Genomic DNA, 18,853 nt, shown 5'->3' on the forward strand with positions numbered 1-18,853 from the left:
TCTACTTTGAAGCTTAGCTGCACATGCTCTGTTTGTTTTCTAGGTGACCTCGAGTGACTTCCTGTTAATTTGAAGGTTGCTTTCTAGTCCTGTTGGCTTTTGACAGGGAAATGTCCACAAATTGTTATAATGCCAACCAGATTGATTGTCTGTCTTTCAAGCCTAGCATTGTCCAACAGTTTGTGTAAAATGGATCGGTTCAGTGTGGTGGCCTGCTGCTCTTGTTCAGCAATGGCTGATCTCAAGAGCTCCAACGTACACTAAATCCATTTGTCAAAATATTTTTTGTATTTTCAGTGTATTAGCTTATGATGGGTAAACCATGTTTTGCTCAAAGCATACTACATGTTTTGGCAGTGGTCTTCAAACTTTTTAATCCCCAGTACAAAAAAAATCATTGGGGCCCCCAAATGTATTTTACACAATTATTCTATTAAATTTCCGGTGTTTAAGTATGTCTAGACTTACCTAAACATTAGTTATGTTAAACCTCTTAAATTAAATCAAACACAAGATTGTCAAACATACTATTCTGCTTAGTTAGACCGTAATAATTGTTAAAAGTATCCAGTGTGATTATCTGAAATGGGGCGGAGAAGTTTGAAGAATATTTGGAGTCCCTTCACTTTTGGCACATACACCAGTCCGATATAAATGACAAAAGATGTTAGTGATGGCCCATTACAGAGTGGCTTACTGCCGGTCGTTTTTCAGCCTAAGAGAAAGTACTGCTAACAGCATGATGCTTCTTCTAATCCGAGCCCGCCCTCCTTTCCCCGGATCAATTAAGGCTCCCGTAGGCGGCCCACCACACAGTTTGAAACACCCTGTGTTGTTTGGTGTTATACCAGACTGACACTATTTGGGTCGAGCCTAGCGCACCTGTGTTATTTGGTGTTATACCAGACTGACGCTATTTAGGTCGAGCCTAGCGCAGCACACATGTGCTGTTCTAAGAGAGGGCCTCTTGAAATCACGCCAGACGTTCTGAAAGCTCGTGCGTGTGGTTGTTACATTCTATTGGTCTTTGCGTGTGGTTGTTACATTCTATTGGTCTTTGCGCGTGGCTTTCGAAAGTAAAAGCACGCAAATGGCCAAAGGCGGGTACGTGCCCCACCTTTTTCAGTAAATTCTTACTTCCACGGCCTCTAGCTTGTGGGATTGAGCAGCGGCGCGCAGGGTGCCATCTGTTGAGGATCATGTTTCCAATTAGAGCAATCACTTTTGCGGTCGCTTGGTCCTTGTTTGTTTCCTCCTGCGTGTGTGTTCATTGCTTGTTGTATTTGTTTCACAGCCTCTTTCTCATACCTGAGAAGTACTACCCGGTTCAAACTAAAGTAATGGATTACCAGGCGCTGCTCTTAGTTGGACCTTTATTTCGCGTTATGTAAAGGCGGTAACAGGTCTGTCAGCACTGGGCTCTCTACGAACGGAGTTCATTGATGTGCGTTAAACATGTGGCCATTAATGCGCAGATTACTTCAGTGTTTACACGAGCACCAGAATTGAGTCTCTTCCCTCTGCCTTGGTATGTGTCACACGTGAGGTAATTTGCAAGAGTGGGGTATACGTTGTAATTTATTGTACCCCATTGATAGGAGGGTATCAGTTTCGAGAATGATACATACTGTTGTGTAGGTCCTTCCATACCACTTCCAGAACCTGGGAACCCTACCCACTCATTTCGAGAATTTCGCTTTGGCCAGAATCTTGGTGCGCTGGAGACATTGGGATTTGCCAGTGAAGTAAATATAGCATTCTGTAACGAGTCCTTTAGAGTGGAGGCAGTTTGCATTCATGCCACACATTCCCCCCTGCTCCACACTGCACATCTTGGAATTCTATTGTTTTTCTTTAAACTAAAATACATTTTGCCAAATATTAAGTGGTACATTTGTGCCTGTATAAACTTCATGGTTTTGCACAAAAGTTAATATTCTGGCTAGCAGTGAAATAACATTTGTGCCCGGTTCGGACTTGCTGCGGCCCTCAGAATGTGGGTCTTAGAGCTGTTGGAAGAGCAAATCGCTTTCTTTTCTCTTCCCCCTCACCTTGCCACCCCTTCAACTTCACCCCACATTTCCCACCCCGCTCCTTTCGCTCCTTTTCTCCCTCCCTCACGCCTCTACCAGTTCTCCTGGATATAACCAATTTCAGGGATGATCTCGAGCTACAGGAAGAGGAGGCTGAGGGCCCGAGCAGCCGCTGTCCCAGCCCCCCTACCCACCTCCCCATTAGCAGTACTAGCAACATCACCACCCCCACGTTCAATGTCAAGCGCATCCCTTTCTTTAAGGAGGTCTTGCCAGGGATGGTGTTGACACTAGCCAACTGCTACAATTAGGTGCTAGTTACCAATTTTGAATAACATTTTCAAAATATTCCTTATTAGATTTGTATAATTTTATGCTTCTATAACACGTCCCAAAGGCGAGACCTATTGGATATGCCAATGCTTGTTACCACATGAGCACACTCAGTTTAAAAAAAATGTTCCACTTAGATACAGTCTCCAACCGATATCCCTCTTGGATTGTGATTCTGTTCTGTCTTAAAACAACATAGTGCAAGTTTGTTTTAGTAGTTTCCAATTCAGACAGTTGAGCATGAGTGGTAGGTTACTTACTTTACTTCAGTGGGTGTAACCTTTTTTTATTCAGGTTAATATGAGGATCTGATCTCTTACTGTCTAGAAACATTTGTAGGTAGTGTTTGCTTTTTTTTTTTAGGGAAATAGGGGCCAGCTAGTGTAGTCGTATGACTTTTTCTAATTGTAGTTGTTTTTTTAAGTTAAGAACCCTTAAAAATTCATGCAGTGGTGCTCTCTGGTACATTCTCTGCCTTTTTAACACTGCAATACAGTGAATACTGTTTTTGGTTTGGGAGCTGGGGTAGGTGTGTCATGCCCTGGATGAAATCTCATACGTCCATGGACTTGCAGTTTAAGCTTTACCTGCTTGTTGCAGTCCTAGTCTACGCAGGGTCGTTCCTTGTGTTTCCCGAGTTTAGTAGTTGATTGCTGTAACAGTGCTTAATAGATTCAATTTGTGCTTCTAAACTGTAAGCGTTGTTCATGGTAAGATAACCCTTTGAGGAGTACCTCTGAATCCGGGTTGTGTTTTTTTTTTCTCTTTATGTGAAGCTATTCCTATCTCGGTGCACAGACACCATGCTCTATTCGTACATGTATTTTCTGTATGAAGCTGAAAAATGGACATATCTCATGCTTGCCTTGGAACTGCTTCTGTTGTTGGATGGTGTGTCTGTAGATTGAAGAGTGGTTTTTTTTGTCTGAAATTCAAGGTGTGGCTGCACGGAGGCTGGTGGTTCAGTGTCTGTTTTGTCTCTTGAATAGATGTTTTCTAAAGAGTGATTTGTCTGAGGACTGGCTTGGTACTCATTGGCTATTTTGTCTATTCCCTGTTCAGCTTCCTTCTGAGTGGTTACTCTATTCTTATGGAAGATGAGAGTATAGATTCCTTTATTCATGATTTGGAGGAGGTAGAGATCGTTTCAAATTTGTATAGGGTTGGCAATTTTGTACAATAGGCTCTTATTAAATTACAGAATTGTCTCTGTTGAAGATGTACACCAAAGTTTAATGGAACCCAGACTTCTCCCTTTTTAGGTCTCACCTGAGCCAATGCGCTTGCTCTCTCGGGTGCGCCACCACATCTCTCGGGGGCGCCACCACATCTCTCGGGGGCACCACCACATCACTCTACACCACAACAACACTGTCCTTGCTTGCTCCAAAAAAGCATTGCCATAGCCAATAGGACTCTCATTAGGAAAGTGTAAGCTATTGGCTTTGTGAATAACAATGCTATTAATTTATATATTTTCAAAGCCAACATATTAAACAAGCATTGGAAATGCAATAGGTCTCGCATTAGAAAAGTTGTAAATGACATATTTTATGTATTTGTTGGTTTTTAAAATTGCTAAATTGATGGCTTTGTCATTTACAATGCCAATAGTTATAACTTTCGCGAATGTGACACCTATAGCATATGGAATGCAATATGTTTTGTATTTACGTGACTTAGATGGCAGCTCTGGTCGTTAGGCCACATCTCTAGAGAGCAGGAGAGTGCAGCAGGGGAGCAGAAGAACAGCAATGCAATAGGTCTCGCATTAGGAAAGTTTGAGCTATTGGTATTGTAAAGGACACATTTTTTATTTATGTGCTTGTTTTGAAAATAACGAATTAATAGCTTTGTTGTTTACAATGCCAATAGTTTTATCTTTCGCAAATGTGACACCTATTGTAACACAATATGTGGTGAGGGTGAGAGTGAGGGTGAGGGTGAGGGGTTGAGGGTGAGGGGTGAGGGGTTGAGGGTGAGGGTGAGGGTTGAGGGTGAGGGTGAGGGGTTGAGGGTGAGTGAGGGTTGAGGGTGAGGGGTTGAGGGTGAGGGGTTGAGGGTGAGTGAGGGTGAGTGAGGGTGGGTGAGGGTTGAGGGTGAGTGAGGGTGAGGGGTTGAGTGAGGTGAGTGAGGGGTGAGGTGAGTGAGGGGTGAGGGCGAGTGTGAGGGCTGAGGGCGAGTGAGGGCGAGGGCGAGTGAGGGTGAGGGGTTGAGGGTGAGGGTTGAGGGAGGGTTGAGGGTGAGGGGTTGAGGGAGGGGTTGAGGGTGAGGGGTTGAGGGGTGAGGGGTTGAGGGTGAGGGGTTGAGGGTGAGGGCGAGTGAGTGAGGGCGAGTGAGTGAGGGCGAGTGAGTGAGGGCGAGTGAGTGAGGGCGAGTGAGTGAGGGCGAGTGAGTGAGGGCGAGTGAGTGAGGGCGAGTGAGTGAGGGCGAGTGAGTGAGGGCGAGTGAGTGAGGGCGAGTGAGTGAGGGGTTGAGGTTGAGGGGGTGAGGGAGGGTGAGGGGTTGGGGGTGAGGGGTTGGGGGTGAGGGAGGGTGAGGGGGGGTGAGGGAGGGTGAGGGGTTGAGGGTGAGGGGTTGAGGGTGAGGGGTTGAGGGGTGAGGGGTTGAGGGTGAGGGGTTGAGGGTGAGGGGTTGAGGGTGAGGGGTTGAGGGTGAGGGGTTGAGGGTGAGGGGTTGAGGGTGAGGGGTTGAGGGTGAGGGGTTGAGGGTGAGGGGTTGAGGGTGGGTGAGGGTGAGGGGTTGAGGGTGGGTGAGGGTGAGGGGTTGAGGGTGGGTGAGGATGGGTGAGGGTGAGGGGTTGAGGGTGGGTGAGGATGGGTGAGGGTGAGGGGTTGAGGGTGGGTGAGGAGGGTGAGGGTGAGGGGTTGAGGGTGGGTGAGGATGGGTGAGGGTGAGGGGTTGAGGGTGGGTGAGGATGGGGTGAGGGTGAGGGGTTGAGGGTGGGTGAGGATGGGTGAGGGTGAGGGGTTGAGGGTGGGTGAGGATGCGTGAGGGTGAGGGGTTGAGGGTGGGTGAGGATGAGGGTGAGGGTGAGGGGTTGAGGGTGGGTGAGGATGAGTGAGGGTGAGGGGGTTGAGGGTGGGTGAGGGGTGAGGGTGAGGGGTTGAGGGTGAGGGGTTGAGGGGTTGAGGGTGAGGATGAGTGAGGGTGAGGGTGAGGGGTGAGGGTGGGTGAGGGGTTGAGGGGTTGAGGGTGGGGTGAGGGTTGAGGGTGAGGGTTGAGGGTGAGGGGTTGAGGGTTGAGGGGTGAGGGGTTGAGGGTGGGTGAGGATGAGTGAGGGTGAGGGGTTGAGGGGGGTGAGGATGAGTGAGGTGAGGGTTGAGGGTGGTGAGGATGAGTGAGGGTGAGGGTTGAGGGGGGTGAGGTGAGTGAGGGTGAGGGTTGAGGGTGGGTGAGATGAGTGAGGGTGAGGGGTTGAGGGTGGGTGAGGTTGAGTGAGGGTGAGGGGTTGAGGGTGGGTGAGGGTGAGGGGTTGAGGGTGGGTGAGGATGGTGGGGTGAGGGGTTGAGGGTGGGTGAGGATGAGTGAGGTGAGGGGTTGAGGGTGGGTGAGGATGAGTGAGGGTGAGGGGTTGAGGGTGGGTGAGGATGAGTGAGGGTGAGGGGTTGAGGGTGGGTGAGGGTGAGGGGTTGAGGGTGGGTGAGGATGAGTGAGGGTGAGGGGTTGAGGGTGGGTGAGGATGAGTGAGGGTGAGGGGTTGAGGGTGGGTGAGGATGAGTGGGTTGAGGGTGGGTGAGGATGAGTGAGGGTGAGGGTGAGGGGTTGAGGGTGGGTGAGGATGGGTGAGGGTGAGGGTGAGGGGTTGAGGATGAGTGGGGTGAGGGGTTGGGGTGGGTGAGGATGAGTGAGGGTGAGTGGTTGAGTGAGGGTGAGGGTGAGTGGTTGAGTGAGGGTGAGGTTGTGGGCGAGTGAGGGGGTGAGGGGTTGAGGGTGAGTGGGGTGAGGGTGAGTGAGGGTGAGGGGTTGAGGGCGAGTGAGGGTGAGGGTGAGGGGTTGGGGTGAGTGAGGGTGAGGGGGTGAGGGGTTGAGGGTGAGGGGGTTGAGGGTGGTGAGGGTGAGGGGGTGAGGGGTTGAGGGTGAGGGGGTGAGGGGTTGAGGGTGAGGGGTTGAGGGTGAGTGAGGGTGAAGGTGAGGGGTTGAGGGTGGGTGAGGGTGAAGGTGAGGGTTGAGGGTGGGTGGGTGAGGGTGAGGGGTTGAGGGTGGGTGAGGATGAGTGAGGGTGAGGGGTTGAGGGTGGGTGAGGATGAGTGAGGGTGAGGGGTTGAGGGTGGGTGTGGGTGAGTGAGGGTGAGGGTTGAGGGTGGGTGAGGGTGAGTGGGGTGAGGGTGAGTGAGGGTGAGGGTTGAGGGTGAGGGGTTGAGGTGAGGGGTTGAGGGTGAGGGGTGAGGGTGAGTGAGGGGTTGAGGGTGGGTGAGGGTGAAGGTGAGGGGTTGAGGGTGGTGAGGATGAGTGAGGGTGAGGGGTTGAGGGTGGGTGAGGATGAGTGAGGGTGAGGGTGAGGGGTTGAGGGTGGGTGGATGGTGAGGGGTGAGGGTGAGGGTTGAGGGTGGGTGAGGGTGGTGAGGGTGGAGGGTTGAGGGTGGGTGAGGGTGAGGGTGAGTGGGGTGAGGGGTTGAGGGTGAGGGGTTGAGGGTGAGGGGTTGAGGGTGAGGGGTGTGAGGGTGAGGGGTTGAGGGTGAGGGGGTTGAGGGTGGTGAGGGTGAGGTGAGGGGTTGAGGGTGGGTGAGGATGTGTGAGGGTGAGGGGTTGTGGGTGGGTGAGGATGTGTGGGGTGAGGGTGAGGGGTGAGGGGTGGGTGGGTGAGTGAGGGTGTGGGTGAGGGTTGGGGTGGGTGGGATGGGTGGGGTGAGGGGTTGAGGATGGTGAGGGTGGGGGTTGGGGTGGGTGAGGTGGTGGGGTGAGTGGTTGAGTGAGGGGTGGGTGAGTGGTTGAGTGGTGGGTGAGGTTGGGGCGGTGAGGGGGTGAGGGGGTGAGGGTGGTGGTGAGGTGTGAGTGAGGGTGAGGGTGAGGGGTTGAGGGTGAGTGGGTGAGGGGGTGAGGGGTTGAGGGTGAGGGTGGTGAGGGGTTGAGGGTGAGGGGTTGAGGGTGAGGGGTGGGGTGAGGGGGTGTGGGGGTTGGGGTGAGTGAGGGTGAAGGTGAGGGGTGAGGGTGGGTGAGGGTGAGGTGAGGGGTTGAGGGTGGGTGGTGAGGGGTGAGGGGTTGAGGTGGGGTGAGGATGAGTGAGGGTGAGGGGGTTGAGGGTGGGTGAGGTGGGTGTGGGTTGGGGTGGGTGAGGGTGAGTGAGGGTGAGAGGTTGAGGGTGGGTGAGGGTGAGGGTGGAGTGAGGGTGGGTGTGGGGTGAGGGTGAGGGGTTGAGGGTGAGGGGTTGAGGGTGAGGGGTTGGGGGTGAGGGGTTGAGGGTGAGTGAGGGGTTGGGGTGGGTGAGGGTGAGGTGAGGGGGTTGAGGGTGGGTGAGGATGAGTGAGGGTGAGGGGTTGAGGGTGGGTGAGGTGGTGAGGGTGAGGGGTTGAGGGTGGGTGAGGATGGTGAGGGTGAGGGGTTAGGGTGGGTGAGGGGTTGAGGGTGAGTGAGGGTGAGGGGTTGAGGGGTGGGTGAGGGGTTGAGGGTGAGTGAGGGTGAGGGGTTGAGGGGGGGTGAGGGGTTGAGGGGGAGGGGTTGAGGGGAGTGAGGGGTGAGGGTGAGAGGGTGAGGGGTGGGGGTTGAGGGTGGTGAGGGAGTGAGGGTGAGGGGTTGAGGGTGAGTGAGGGCGAGTGAGGGTGAGGGGTGGGGTGGGTGAGGATGGGTGTGGTGGGTGAGGGTGAGGATGAGGTGAGGGGGTGAGGGGTTGAGGGTGGTGGGATGAGTGAGGGTGAGTCGTGGAGTGAGGGTGAGTGGTGGTGAGGGTGAGGTTGAGGGCGAGTGGGATGAGTGAGGGTGAGTCGTTGAGTGAGGGTGAGTGGTTGAGTGAGGGTGAGGTTGAGGGCGAGTGAGGGGGTGAGGGGTGAGGGTGAGTGAGGTGGAGTGAGGGTGAGGGTTGAGGGTGGGTGAGGGGTGAGGGGTGAGGGTGAGGGGGTGGGGGTTGAGGGTGAGGGGTGAGGGTGAGTGAGGGTGAGGGGTTGAGGGGGGGTGAGGGGGGTTGAGGGGAAGGGGTTGAGGGCGAGTGAGGGCGAGTGAGGGCGAGGGTGAGCGAGGGTGAGAGGGGTGAGGGGTTGAGGTGAGTGAGGGCGAGTGAGGGTGAGGGTGAGGGTGAGTGAGGGTGAGGGGTTGAGGTGAGGGGTTGAGGGTGAGTGAGGGGTTGAGGGTGAGGGGTTGAGGGTGAGTGAGGGGTTGAGGGTGAGTGAGGATGAGTGAGGGGTTGAGGGTGAGGGGTTGAGGGTGAGGGGTTGAGGGGTTGAGGGTAAGTGAGGATGAGTGAGAGTGAGGGTGAGTGTGAGTGAGGGGTTGAGGGTGAGGGGTTGAGGGTGAGTGAGGATGAGTGAGAGTGAGGGTGAGTGAGGGGTTGATTGTGAGGGGTTGAGGGTGAGGGGTTGGGGGTGAGGGGTTGAGGGTGAGTGAGGGTGAGGGGTTGAGTGAGGGGTTGAGGGTGAGGGGGTGAGTGAGGGTGAGTGTGAGGGGTTGAGGGTGAGTGAGGATGAGTGAGGGTGAGGGGTTGAGGGTGAGTGAGGATGAGTGAGGGCGAGGGGTTGAGGGTGAGTGAGGATGAGTGAGGGCGAGGGGTTGAGGGTGAGTGAGGATGAGTGAGGGTGAGGGGTTGAGGGTGAGTGAGGATGAGTGAGAGTGAGGGTGAGTGAGGGGGTGAGGGGTTGAGGGTGAGTGAGGATGAGTGAGAGTGAGGGTGAGTGAGGGGTTGAGGGTGAGTGAGGATGAGTGAGGGTGAGTGAGGGGTTGAGGGTGAGGGGTTGAGGGTGAGTGAGGGTGAGTGAGGATGAGTGAGAGTGAGTGAGGGGTTGAGGGTGAGGGGTTGAGGGTGAGTGAGGATGAGTGAGAGTGAGGGGTTGAGTGAGGGTGAGGGGTTGGGTGAGGGGTTGAGGGTGAGTGGTTGAGGGTGAGTGAGGGTGAGGGGGTGAGGGTGAGTGAGGGTGAGTGAGGGGTTGAGGGTGAGTGAGGGGTTGAGGGTGAGTGAGGGTGAGGGGTTGAGGGTGAGGGGGTGAGTGAGGGTGAGTGAGGGTGAGGGGTTGAGGGTGAGTGAGGATGAGTGAGGGTTGAGGGTGAGTGAGGATGAGTGAGGGGTTGAGGGGTTGAGGGTGAGTGAGGATGAGTGAGGGTGAGGGGTTGAGGGTGAGTGAGGATGAGTGAGAGTGAGGGTGAGTGAGGGGTTGAGGGTGAGGGGTTGAGGGTGAGTGAGGATGAGTGAGAGTGAGGGTGAGTGAGGGGTTGAGGGTGAGTGAATTTGTGTTGCACAGTGACATGCACAAATTAAAACCGAAGAGTCAGCTGGAGTTTCTTTAATAAATCAAGGATGACTACAATAAACCAGAATTAACAAAAGCAACAGATCTGCCTTTTGTAAAGAGGCTGCATGGAAATACCTTCACTTATGCACACAAAGAGGCCGACATGCGCAAAGTCAACCCACATACAGGTGTCCATGCACACAGACAACACAAGGGGCGCACACACCTGCATAAATGCCATGTGGCCCCTCGTCATGTGACATCTTCAGTCAGTCCTTATTTCTTGGACGACCGCATTACTTGTGCTGTGATTTAAAAAATTGTACTTGTGAACTTAAAGCAAAAACCTTAAAAGAAAGAAGGCACCTTGTATGGTATAAATACAAGTGGTAGAAGGCATCACAGATGATACAAACTACTTCGGAGCGGAGACATGAGGAACTGCCCACATGACCGGGAGGAAATGGAGCAAAAACAAACGGCTTATCTAGCGAAAAACAGTTCGTGTTTTCTACTTTGCAATCCCCATGCAGTAAATAGAAGTCGTTCCATCTTTGAAACTGCAGTAAATTGCCGAATTGCGACAGCTTAGATTGATAACACCAATTGCAATACACATGTCTTTATAGTTAAATAAAAAAAGCAGAGCCCTACCAAGAAAACATTTAACTATAGTAGAAGACAAGACGGAGGGAAGAGAGAGAAGGGGAGGGGGGAGGAGAAATGCGACACGGCGGGGAGGGGGCGGAGCGGGGAGAGGGAACAGACGGAGGGAAGGCAGATAAGGGGAGGGGGGAGGAGAAATGCGACACGGCAGGCAGGGGAGGGGGCGGAGCGGGGGCCTGGAGTGCGGCTGAGGGAACTGATTTGCACGCGCATTTAAGCTCAATGCGCATGCGCATTGAGCTTAAAAGTCACGGGCACTGCAAGGAATCGCCACGATTCCTTGCAAGTTGGATAAAGAGTGGATAAGCCCCCATAGTCTCGCTTGCTCGATGCGCATGCGCATCGACAGGCGAGACCTAAAAAATGTGTCATTTACAATACCAATAGCTTGCACTTTCCTAATGCGATACCTATTGCATTGCAAATGCTTGTTTTTGTTGCTGTTTCTCTGTAAAGCTGTTAAGCACTGCAGTGCTTCATTAGGGGTAGTAAGTGTGAGAAAGTGCCCTCTTTATGCATGGTTGCCGCTACTTTTTGCTGATGTACTTTGACTGAGTGTGCCCTGGGCTCCTGCTAATCGGATACCCAGGGCCTATGTTTTCCCTAAACTCTCATTGAAGCCTAAACCCTATTGGCATCCCTGGCCACAGGTCCACCCTTGGTAAACTGTACCTAGGGCACTGCGACCAGAGAAGGCCTCTAAGGGTCACAAGAAGTGCTGCAGCCCTTAGAGGTCCTGTACCCTGACACCAACACACTGCCTTTGCAGGCTACATGTCTTGATGCAGAACAAAGTGAAGTCAACATGGCACACATCTCCGTTTGCCATGCCTACAAACCACTGCCCTGGCATAGATCAGTCACCCATCTAGCTGGGTGCACTATACCAGTGGTGAGGGTACAGGTGCATGAGCCCTATACCCCTACAATACCCAGGTCCATTCCTGGGCACTAAGTGCAGTGCTGCAATTAAGAGTATATGGTGCTGGGAGTTTGTCATTACAAACTCCACAGCTCCTTGATCGCTACACTGAAAACTGAGAAGCTTGGTGTCCAACTTCTCAGCACATTGAACACACACTGATGCTAATGTGAGATTTAATGAAAAATGCACACGAACTAGTGTCCATGCTGAGAGGCTGCTTTATGCTACCACCACCAGACATGTTTCTGGACTCCTGGGTTGAGAGCCTGCTGATCTCTGGGGCCTCAAACAATGCACATCCTGGGGTGAGGTGCCAAGCCTCCTCCTCAGGATGGACAGGGTTCACGAAGGGGAAGCTTGGAAGGCTTGCCACCTTTTGTGAGCTTCTCCAGGCCAATTGCTGCTTTCAGCAACTAGTCCCCACTGGTTCTGACCCCCACTTTGGGAGGGAGAACCAGCAGGAAAATCAAGTGAGGAAGAGTGGTTTGCCCACCTCTGCCAACTCCACCCCTCAGGTGGGGGAGGCAAGGTGAAGCACAAATCTCAGTCAACGCCTTCTTGAAGATGGGTGGAGCGGACTCAGCCAACGAGGGACAGGCATGTGCCCCCCCTCCCACTGGAGGGTGGCATAATAGGGGGTGTACCCACCCCAGGGAAGGGACCCATTGGTCCCTGCCTTTTACCTACCTGTAACGCCCCTAAATCTAGTATTTAGGGGCACCCCTAAACCTTGCTTCCCCAGATCCAGACAAGAAGAAAAGGACAGTGCAGCAGCTAACAAGAGTAAGACAGCCACTGACTTGGCCCCAGCCCTACCGGCCTGTCTCCCCCTCGAACCTGCTCCTGCGAAATTCCGGTGTGTCCTGCAGGCAGCAACCCCTGAGGACTGGCCTGCCTTCACTTCCAAAGAATGCTTCTCCCGTGAACACTGGATTTGTTCAGCTGCAACCTCCTGGCAGCAGCCGGTATCCCCAACTGCCTGAGCTCAAGTGGGCGAACGTCACATGAAGGTCACCCCGGCGATCCTGAACAGATCTTGCGGCCCCTGACCTGCCTGCAGTCTAAATCCAGAATGTCCCCCCCCCCCCCCCCCAACCACGACAAGGAGCTTGTAAGAAGATCCCACCTAAAAAGGCACCCCTGCACCCAGCACAACTCGGCCTTGTGTGCCCAAACCAACAGTATCTAACCAACCCCTAACTTTCCAACTCCACTCCTGGGTCCGACCACCACTTCAAAAGTCCTTTGTCTCCCTGCCTGCAGTGCTTTTGCAAACCAAAGGTTCTCCATTGGAATCAGGGCATCGGTCGTTGAAACAGCACCCTGCCGCCCTAGTGCCGCTGAGGGTGCACCTTTTGGTTTCCCCATTTGCCTTGAGCTAAAGTCCAGGAGCTTTGCTCCCACAACCCAGTGGTCTGTTCGTCAGCAGCCACCAACCGTTGGCCCCCCTATCCTCCATTGGATAACATTGGGCCTCAGCACTCTACAGCAGAGGGTGTAACAAGAGTGCATCACTGACCCAGTACCACCAACTCCCACTACTGAATACTTACCTAAAAACCGATGACCATATTTTCTGCCATAGGATAACATTGACACTTTTTCCTGAAAAAGTTTCGAAGTGTTGAGTTTTGAAACCTAAAGAAATTATTTAAAATTGTACGATTTAACAAAAAAGCTTTTTACTCACCTGTTTACAGGAAAGGTCCCAGTGTTGCATCCAGGCATTCAGAGTAGGAAAGGTAATCTAAAAGTAACTTACCTGCTATTTTACTAAAAAATCCCATTCATGTCTATGTACTTTATTTACAAATGATTGCATCTGTCTGAAACAATAGTGTAAGTCAAACCATAGTATATTTATGATTGCAATTGAACTGTATTACAATCCGCATTTACTACTGTAAAGTATTTATTGCTTACCTGTGCCAGGCTTGCTTGGTTCTAGAAATAAAATACCTAAAATAATAAATTTATACTAAAACAATTGGTCTGAAGTTGTCTTTGAGTGTGTGAATTCATTTGTTAACGGAATGTGTGCAACAAATACTTAACACTGTCCTCTGATACTGCCATACTGCTCCACCACACTACCAGAAATCGAGAGAGCGGTTCTATGTAACTTGACTTCTGCCTACCTTTGGGGTTCCACTGGACTCTGTGCACACTATACCTCACTTTGGTATAGTATATACAGAACCAGCTTCCTACAGTAAGCGCAATATACATGCAGTTAAAATACAAAAAATACACACTTTGTATGTTCTCCTCTCAAACCTACCTCTTACCATGAGATGGCCTCCGTTTGACTGTACATTGATAAGCTACTTTCTCTCCTGCCTATGTAGTTTTGTTGGAGTGATTGCTTTTGAGAGAATTGGGGTTATATTTTCTGCCCTGCAGAAGTGCATTCCTCTTTTTATATATGTAAGAATGTGTACTGAGCATGAGTAGGTGTTTGCCATTGTTTCTTGAGTTGCAACATTTTCTTTCAATATGTTTTGTTGCTGAGATGTACTCTTCTTTTTCCATAGGAAGTATTCTTAGGCTTTCATGCAGAGGATGTTCCAACTAGACGGTCACTGCGTGGGTCTCTTCGGTCTGTGAAAGGTAAGCATTACAACTTGTCCGTTAATTACAATTTTTCTAATGTGTCTTGTCCTCTGCGTGCACCTTACACCAAGCATCCATGTAGCCCAGAAGTTAGGTTAGACTCTAGATTCTTTTAGTCTTTGGCACCTATGTTTGAGCCATTTGTGATGGTAGTCTGTGTGTGAAGCAGATATATGGTGATTGGGAAGCAGACTACAGTCTCGCCTCACAAAGTTTAAGAAAAGATCATACAGTAGAGGTGCATAACTTGGTCTTGCCATATGTTTTTCAAACCTATCCTCATTGTTCACATCCTTGTGTTCTAGATAATCTGGTTACTTTTGTGTTATTTAAAAAACGTATTTGTAGACTTGTGTTCTACTGTTCCTAATCATTTCAGGGGATAACTTTTTATCTGCATCCATATACATTCATTTGTTAGTATGTATAGAACTACAAATCCAGCAAAAGGCAGCAGGTGCTCTGCAGGGTCAAAGACAAGCTGAAAGTCAACCAGTGATATGAGAGATGGAAGGTGGGTTAATCCATAGTGATATAGTGCTTTTCTTAGGAGGTGAGTTTTAAACTCTTTTCAAAATTGGAGCAGCACTTAGACAGGGATGTTATTCCAGATGCTGAGTGCCTACATGGAAAAAGCCTGGTGCCTTGTCTTTTTATGTTTTACACTTCTTGGTTTGTAGTCTTTTCTGGCTGTTGGTGTGCCAGGAACTACAGAAGAACATTACAATCTCTGCAGTATAAACAGGGCTGCTTGTCATGATGGCTTTGAAAACGATGCAGCTAGTTTTGAAGTTGGTACGATCCGGTAGGGGGAGCCCTTACATGAAGGGATTATATTTCTTCAGGTTCTGGATGAGACTTGCTGTGACATGTAGTATACTCTTAAGGGGTGCAACTGTGGGGTCTGGGAGGCCATGGAGCAGGCTGATACCACCATCCAGAAACGAAAGTATAAGGGCTTTTACTGTCTAGGCTAGCAGAGGTGTCTGAAAGGTTTGTGACATCAAATATGATTATAAGATATTCTGTGCCAGTGTTGTTCAGTACCTTGAAAGTCTGGTGAGGAGTTTGAATTGTGCTAGTTTGTGAATGGATCCAGTGGAGCTGTTTCAGGTGTGGTGTCATGTGAGTGTGACCTAGGAGGTTGAGTGATTCTGGCCGCAGTGTTCTGAATGGTCTACAGTCTTCTGTAGTGTGCATGTGTGTTTTTGTTTTTATCCTGGCAATGAGGCTTCCAAGATTCCTGCTGGCGTGTGACCAGGGCGTTCATGACAGTTTTCCGGGTGGAGAATGGGAGCCATTTGAAAATCTTAATCCGCATCTTCAGGGTATGGGAGCATGAGGTGGTGACAGTACAGACTAGGATTGTCATGAGTTTGCTGTTAATCTCTCGGTTCTTGGTGCGGGCAGATGTTGGTCCTAGCTCTGCTGGCCACTAAGTGATGTGCCACACAGTGATGGTCTCTTCCAGAAGATCACTATTTCTGTCTTTTTGGTGTTCAGCCTTAGACAGTTGGTCTTGATCCAGAAAGTGATTTCAAATCTTAACCCACACATTTGAAATGTGCAGGAAGTGAAAGACACCTAAATGTGAAGTGTTTTGTAATGGTGAGTACTTTGTGTGTTGTGCTCCAAGCTGTCCTATGAAAACAACATAATAAAGTAACCTCTGGCTACAGCAGTATAGATGTTGGGAAGATTTCATTTGCTGAACTAGGTTACTGAATATTCCATTATAAATGGTGTATGTAAAAGACCTCGGCAGAGAAATATTACATAATTGATACTTTTGACAATGGGTCAGTATTTTGGCACATTTTTAAGTGTGTGTGTGTGTCTGTGTGTATTTTGTGAACAAAAAGCTGTATTATAGTGTAGTTCCTATTTTCCCAATAGGCTCTGCGCATTGGAATAACATAAACAGCAGTATAGACGTAGGACTGAGGTCATCTAGGTCTCTACTGACTATGTTAAACTTAATTTAGGTTTGCGCTAGTTAGCTCAAACTAGAAACTTTCTTGAATGAATAGGGAGGGATAAGCTTCCCTGGCTCAGACAAGAAGGGATTCAGTTTCCGACAACCGCATAAACATGACAACTTTGCTCCCTCAGAATAAGAGTGTATCTCTAGAGTCGTGTGAAAACAATAGACAGCTATTTCACTCAGTCAGCAGTGCATACTTAGTTTCACCAGAATGCAGAGAAATAGAGAGACGGGCGTTTTCAATAAAAAGGTGTTATTTATTGAGCAGTCTTCTTTCTCATGCAAGAGAAATGAATCGCCACATTTGCAATACTTAAAGTAAAGTGCGTACACTAAAAGTAGTATTAGGAAATAATACTGTAAAAGCATTGATATGGTTTCATAGCCTTATGATACGTTAAAATGGATAAAATATATACATACATAAATACATTGACTAACGTACTCAACTGGTGCTTCTAACTAAGCCTACCCCGGTGTACCTGACCTAAGCCTAATACTTGGGATGGGATGAGTAAGTAGCAGTTTAAGTTAAGTTGGTTAAGATTATTTTGCCAAGAATCTGCATCAAGAATTGTCTTAAGGGTTTAGTCCGCTCCGCACCTTGGTAATAGAATGTGGGAGGTCTAGTATCTCTTTCCTCAGGATTCGATATCCCAGCAACCCGCAACAGCGTCTCTCTCAGTGCGTCAAACAGTAGGGGTGGCTTCCGTGGGCTCTCGCATCAGCTGGGCTCTTGGGCAAGTAGAAGGCCGCTCTGCTCCAAACCACCGTGTGTTTGCTTAAGGCAACTGTTGGTATTTAATACCTGGAAGGTGCCGGGTTTGACGTAAGGTTGGACTTAAGACGTCACTAAGAACTAACAGTTCTGTCTGGACTTCAGGAGTTCTTGTTCAAAACAAAAGCAGGGGGGATTTCCCGGGCTGCTGGAGGCTTGGTTTGTTTAAAGAACGCGTTGTGCTTTCTAGGAGTCAATGGGAGTAGCCGTGCTGGTCTTTGGACTGCCTGGGCTATTACTGAATATGGATCTGATTCTTATGCCTTTTATCAGGATATTATAGATTATAACCTCACAAGGGCATAAATCGGAAATATTGAATTAGGGTCCTAGATATAAACGCGACACCCACTCCACGGATTGATGTCCATCATTACTAAAATACTAAGCAATAGTAAACATTCATTGATGCATGTGTGTTTTCCGACCCACCTCAAAATACATATTTCGCATTTGAAATGGTATAAGGTAAATACATGAAAATTAGTGTTGTTACTGTACGCTTTTCAAGCAGTGTCATAATTCAGATAAATGCATATATATATATATATATATATATATATATATCTGCTGAATTAATTGCGAAAATTACACATGAAATGGCTCTAAATACAGAAAAGAAGGTCGAGACCATTTCATCACATATTTATACAAATTGCTGTATATGTGCTAGAAGCTGAGGTAAAATATTGTCTCTAGTATCCTAAAAATAGAAGCTCTGTTCTCTAATAATAGTTCTACTTTAAGCAGCGTACCATGTGCCAAAAAAGTAAATATTTTGAAAAATGGGCAAAAATAATTTCGCTTTCAGGGAAAAATGAGTTTCAAATATTTTCTGTAGCTTTGTTTATCAAAAACTGAAGGCCGGATTCATAGTTAAGGAAACGCTGTGTGCTCATTGTTTTTATTAAGAGTTATTCTAGTTGATTGGAGAGAACATTATTTCAGACAGACCCGCAAAAAATTGGTCTACCACATCCGGTGAAAGTTCGACCAAGTTCGAAAATACTGAACTGTGCAGTTCTCTGCGTGATTGCTATCATCGATGGTTGGATCAGCAATGCTCACAGAAGGCTGTACCTGTTTGGTGCTGCTTTCCTCTCGTGCTTCACTGCCACCTATTCGTAGTGGTGAAGTCTCAACGAATGCAGTCATCAGAATCGGTAGCCGCTGGGGACAACACGATGCATGAGTCGTTACAGGACCTAGTAAAGTATCGATATATCCATTGATACTGCTGATTGTAGTGTAAGACAGATGTCCAACACGCATTCTTCACCGCATAGCAGACATCGAAGCACAGGTATGATGCAATCTTGCCAGATCGGTCTGAATGAAAGAAACCAGTTTGTACTTAGATCTTAGCCGTGCCAATCCGAGGAACTTAGTGATACGGTCTCTGTATCGTATTGCTAGGATCGTTTCTTCCATCGTTGCTATAGTCTTGTCTGTGGATTGGCTTGCCATATCGGTGCAGAAGGAGCAAAAATAAAATTCCTGCCACAAGTCCCAAGATTAAGGGTAGGCTGCCAAAGACAGAATGGTCAAAATTCGGGATAATGCCCAGAACTGTTTCAAAGGGTGTTAACAGTCCCGAAAAAATTGTCTTCAATACATGTGCAATGCCACTGGTATCAGACATGTTTAAGACTTGGCTTAGTATTTCTACGAAATGCACGGGGCAATTTGTCGATAAAAGGGAATGTATCTCTGCCGATGTCCTTGCCACTTGCAGATCATTCGTTTCTTTTGATGACGTTAAAGGCACAGTTGTGTCTAAAAGAATAGACTTCATTCTGCTTAAAGTATCAATTCGAATAGAAGAGATATTCAACCAAGCTCATAACGCACTCCCCATATCTGGATTGCTGTGTGGTTACAATACTTGCATACAGCAAACGGCCCTGGAAGTTACAGTTGTCAGATAGGCTTTTCCTGGCAGCATGCCACAACAGCTGTGGTTACTTATTAAAACGTAACTACCATTAGAAAGTGGTCTAAAAAATGGCTCTATCTATTTTGCAGGCGTGCCATGCAGGTGACATGAAAGGTTATTTGAAGACCCTTCGCAGGCTCCATGCAAATGAATACCTTGACCCAGAAGTGTACCGCTTAGTGATTTTTTTTTTCAATTTTTACACTAAG

The 18,853-nt window shown here is 49.1% G+C and overlaps 1 protein-coding gene across 1 annotated transcript in view; it reads left to right on the forward strand.

Annotated features, from left to right (window-relative positions):
• KMT2B (lysine methyltransferase 2B) overlaps positions 1 to 18,853 on the forward strand; it is a 1,030,490-nt gene that overhangs the window by 29,332 nt on the left and 982,305 nt on the right. The window contains exon 2 of the mRNA XM_086929980.1: positions 13,868 to 13,943. Within this exon, the coding sequence (XP_086786106.1) occupies positions 13,868 to 13,943 (76 nt within the window). The remainder of the gene's footprint in view (positions 1 to 13,867; positions 13,944 to 18,853) is intronic.

This window comes from Lissotriton vulgaris, chromosome 7 (genome assembly GCF_964263255.1).
Source record: "Lissotriton vulgaris chromosome 7, aLisVul1.2, whole genome shotgun sequence".
Lineage (NCBI taxonomy): Eukaryota > Metazoa > Chordata > Amphibia > Caudata > Salamandridae > Lissotriton > Lissotriton vulgaris.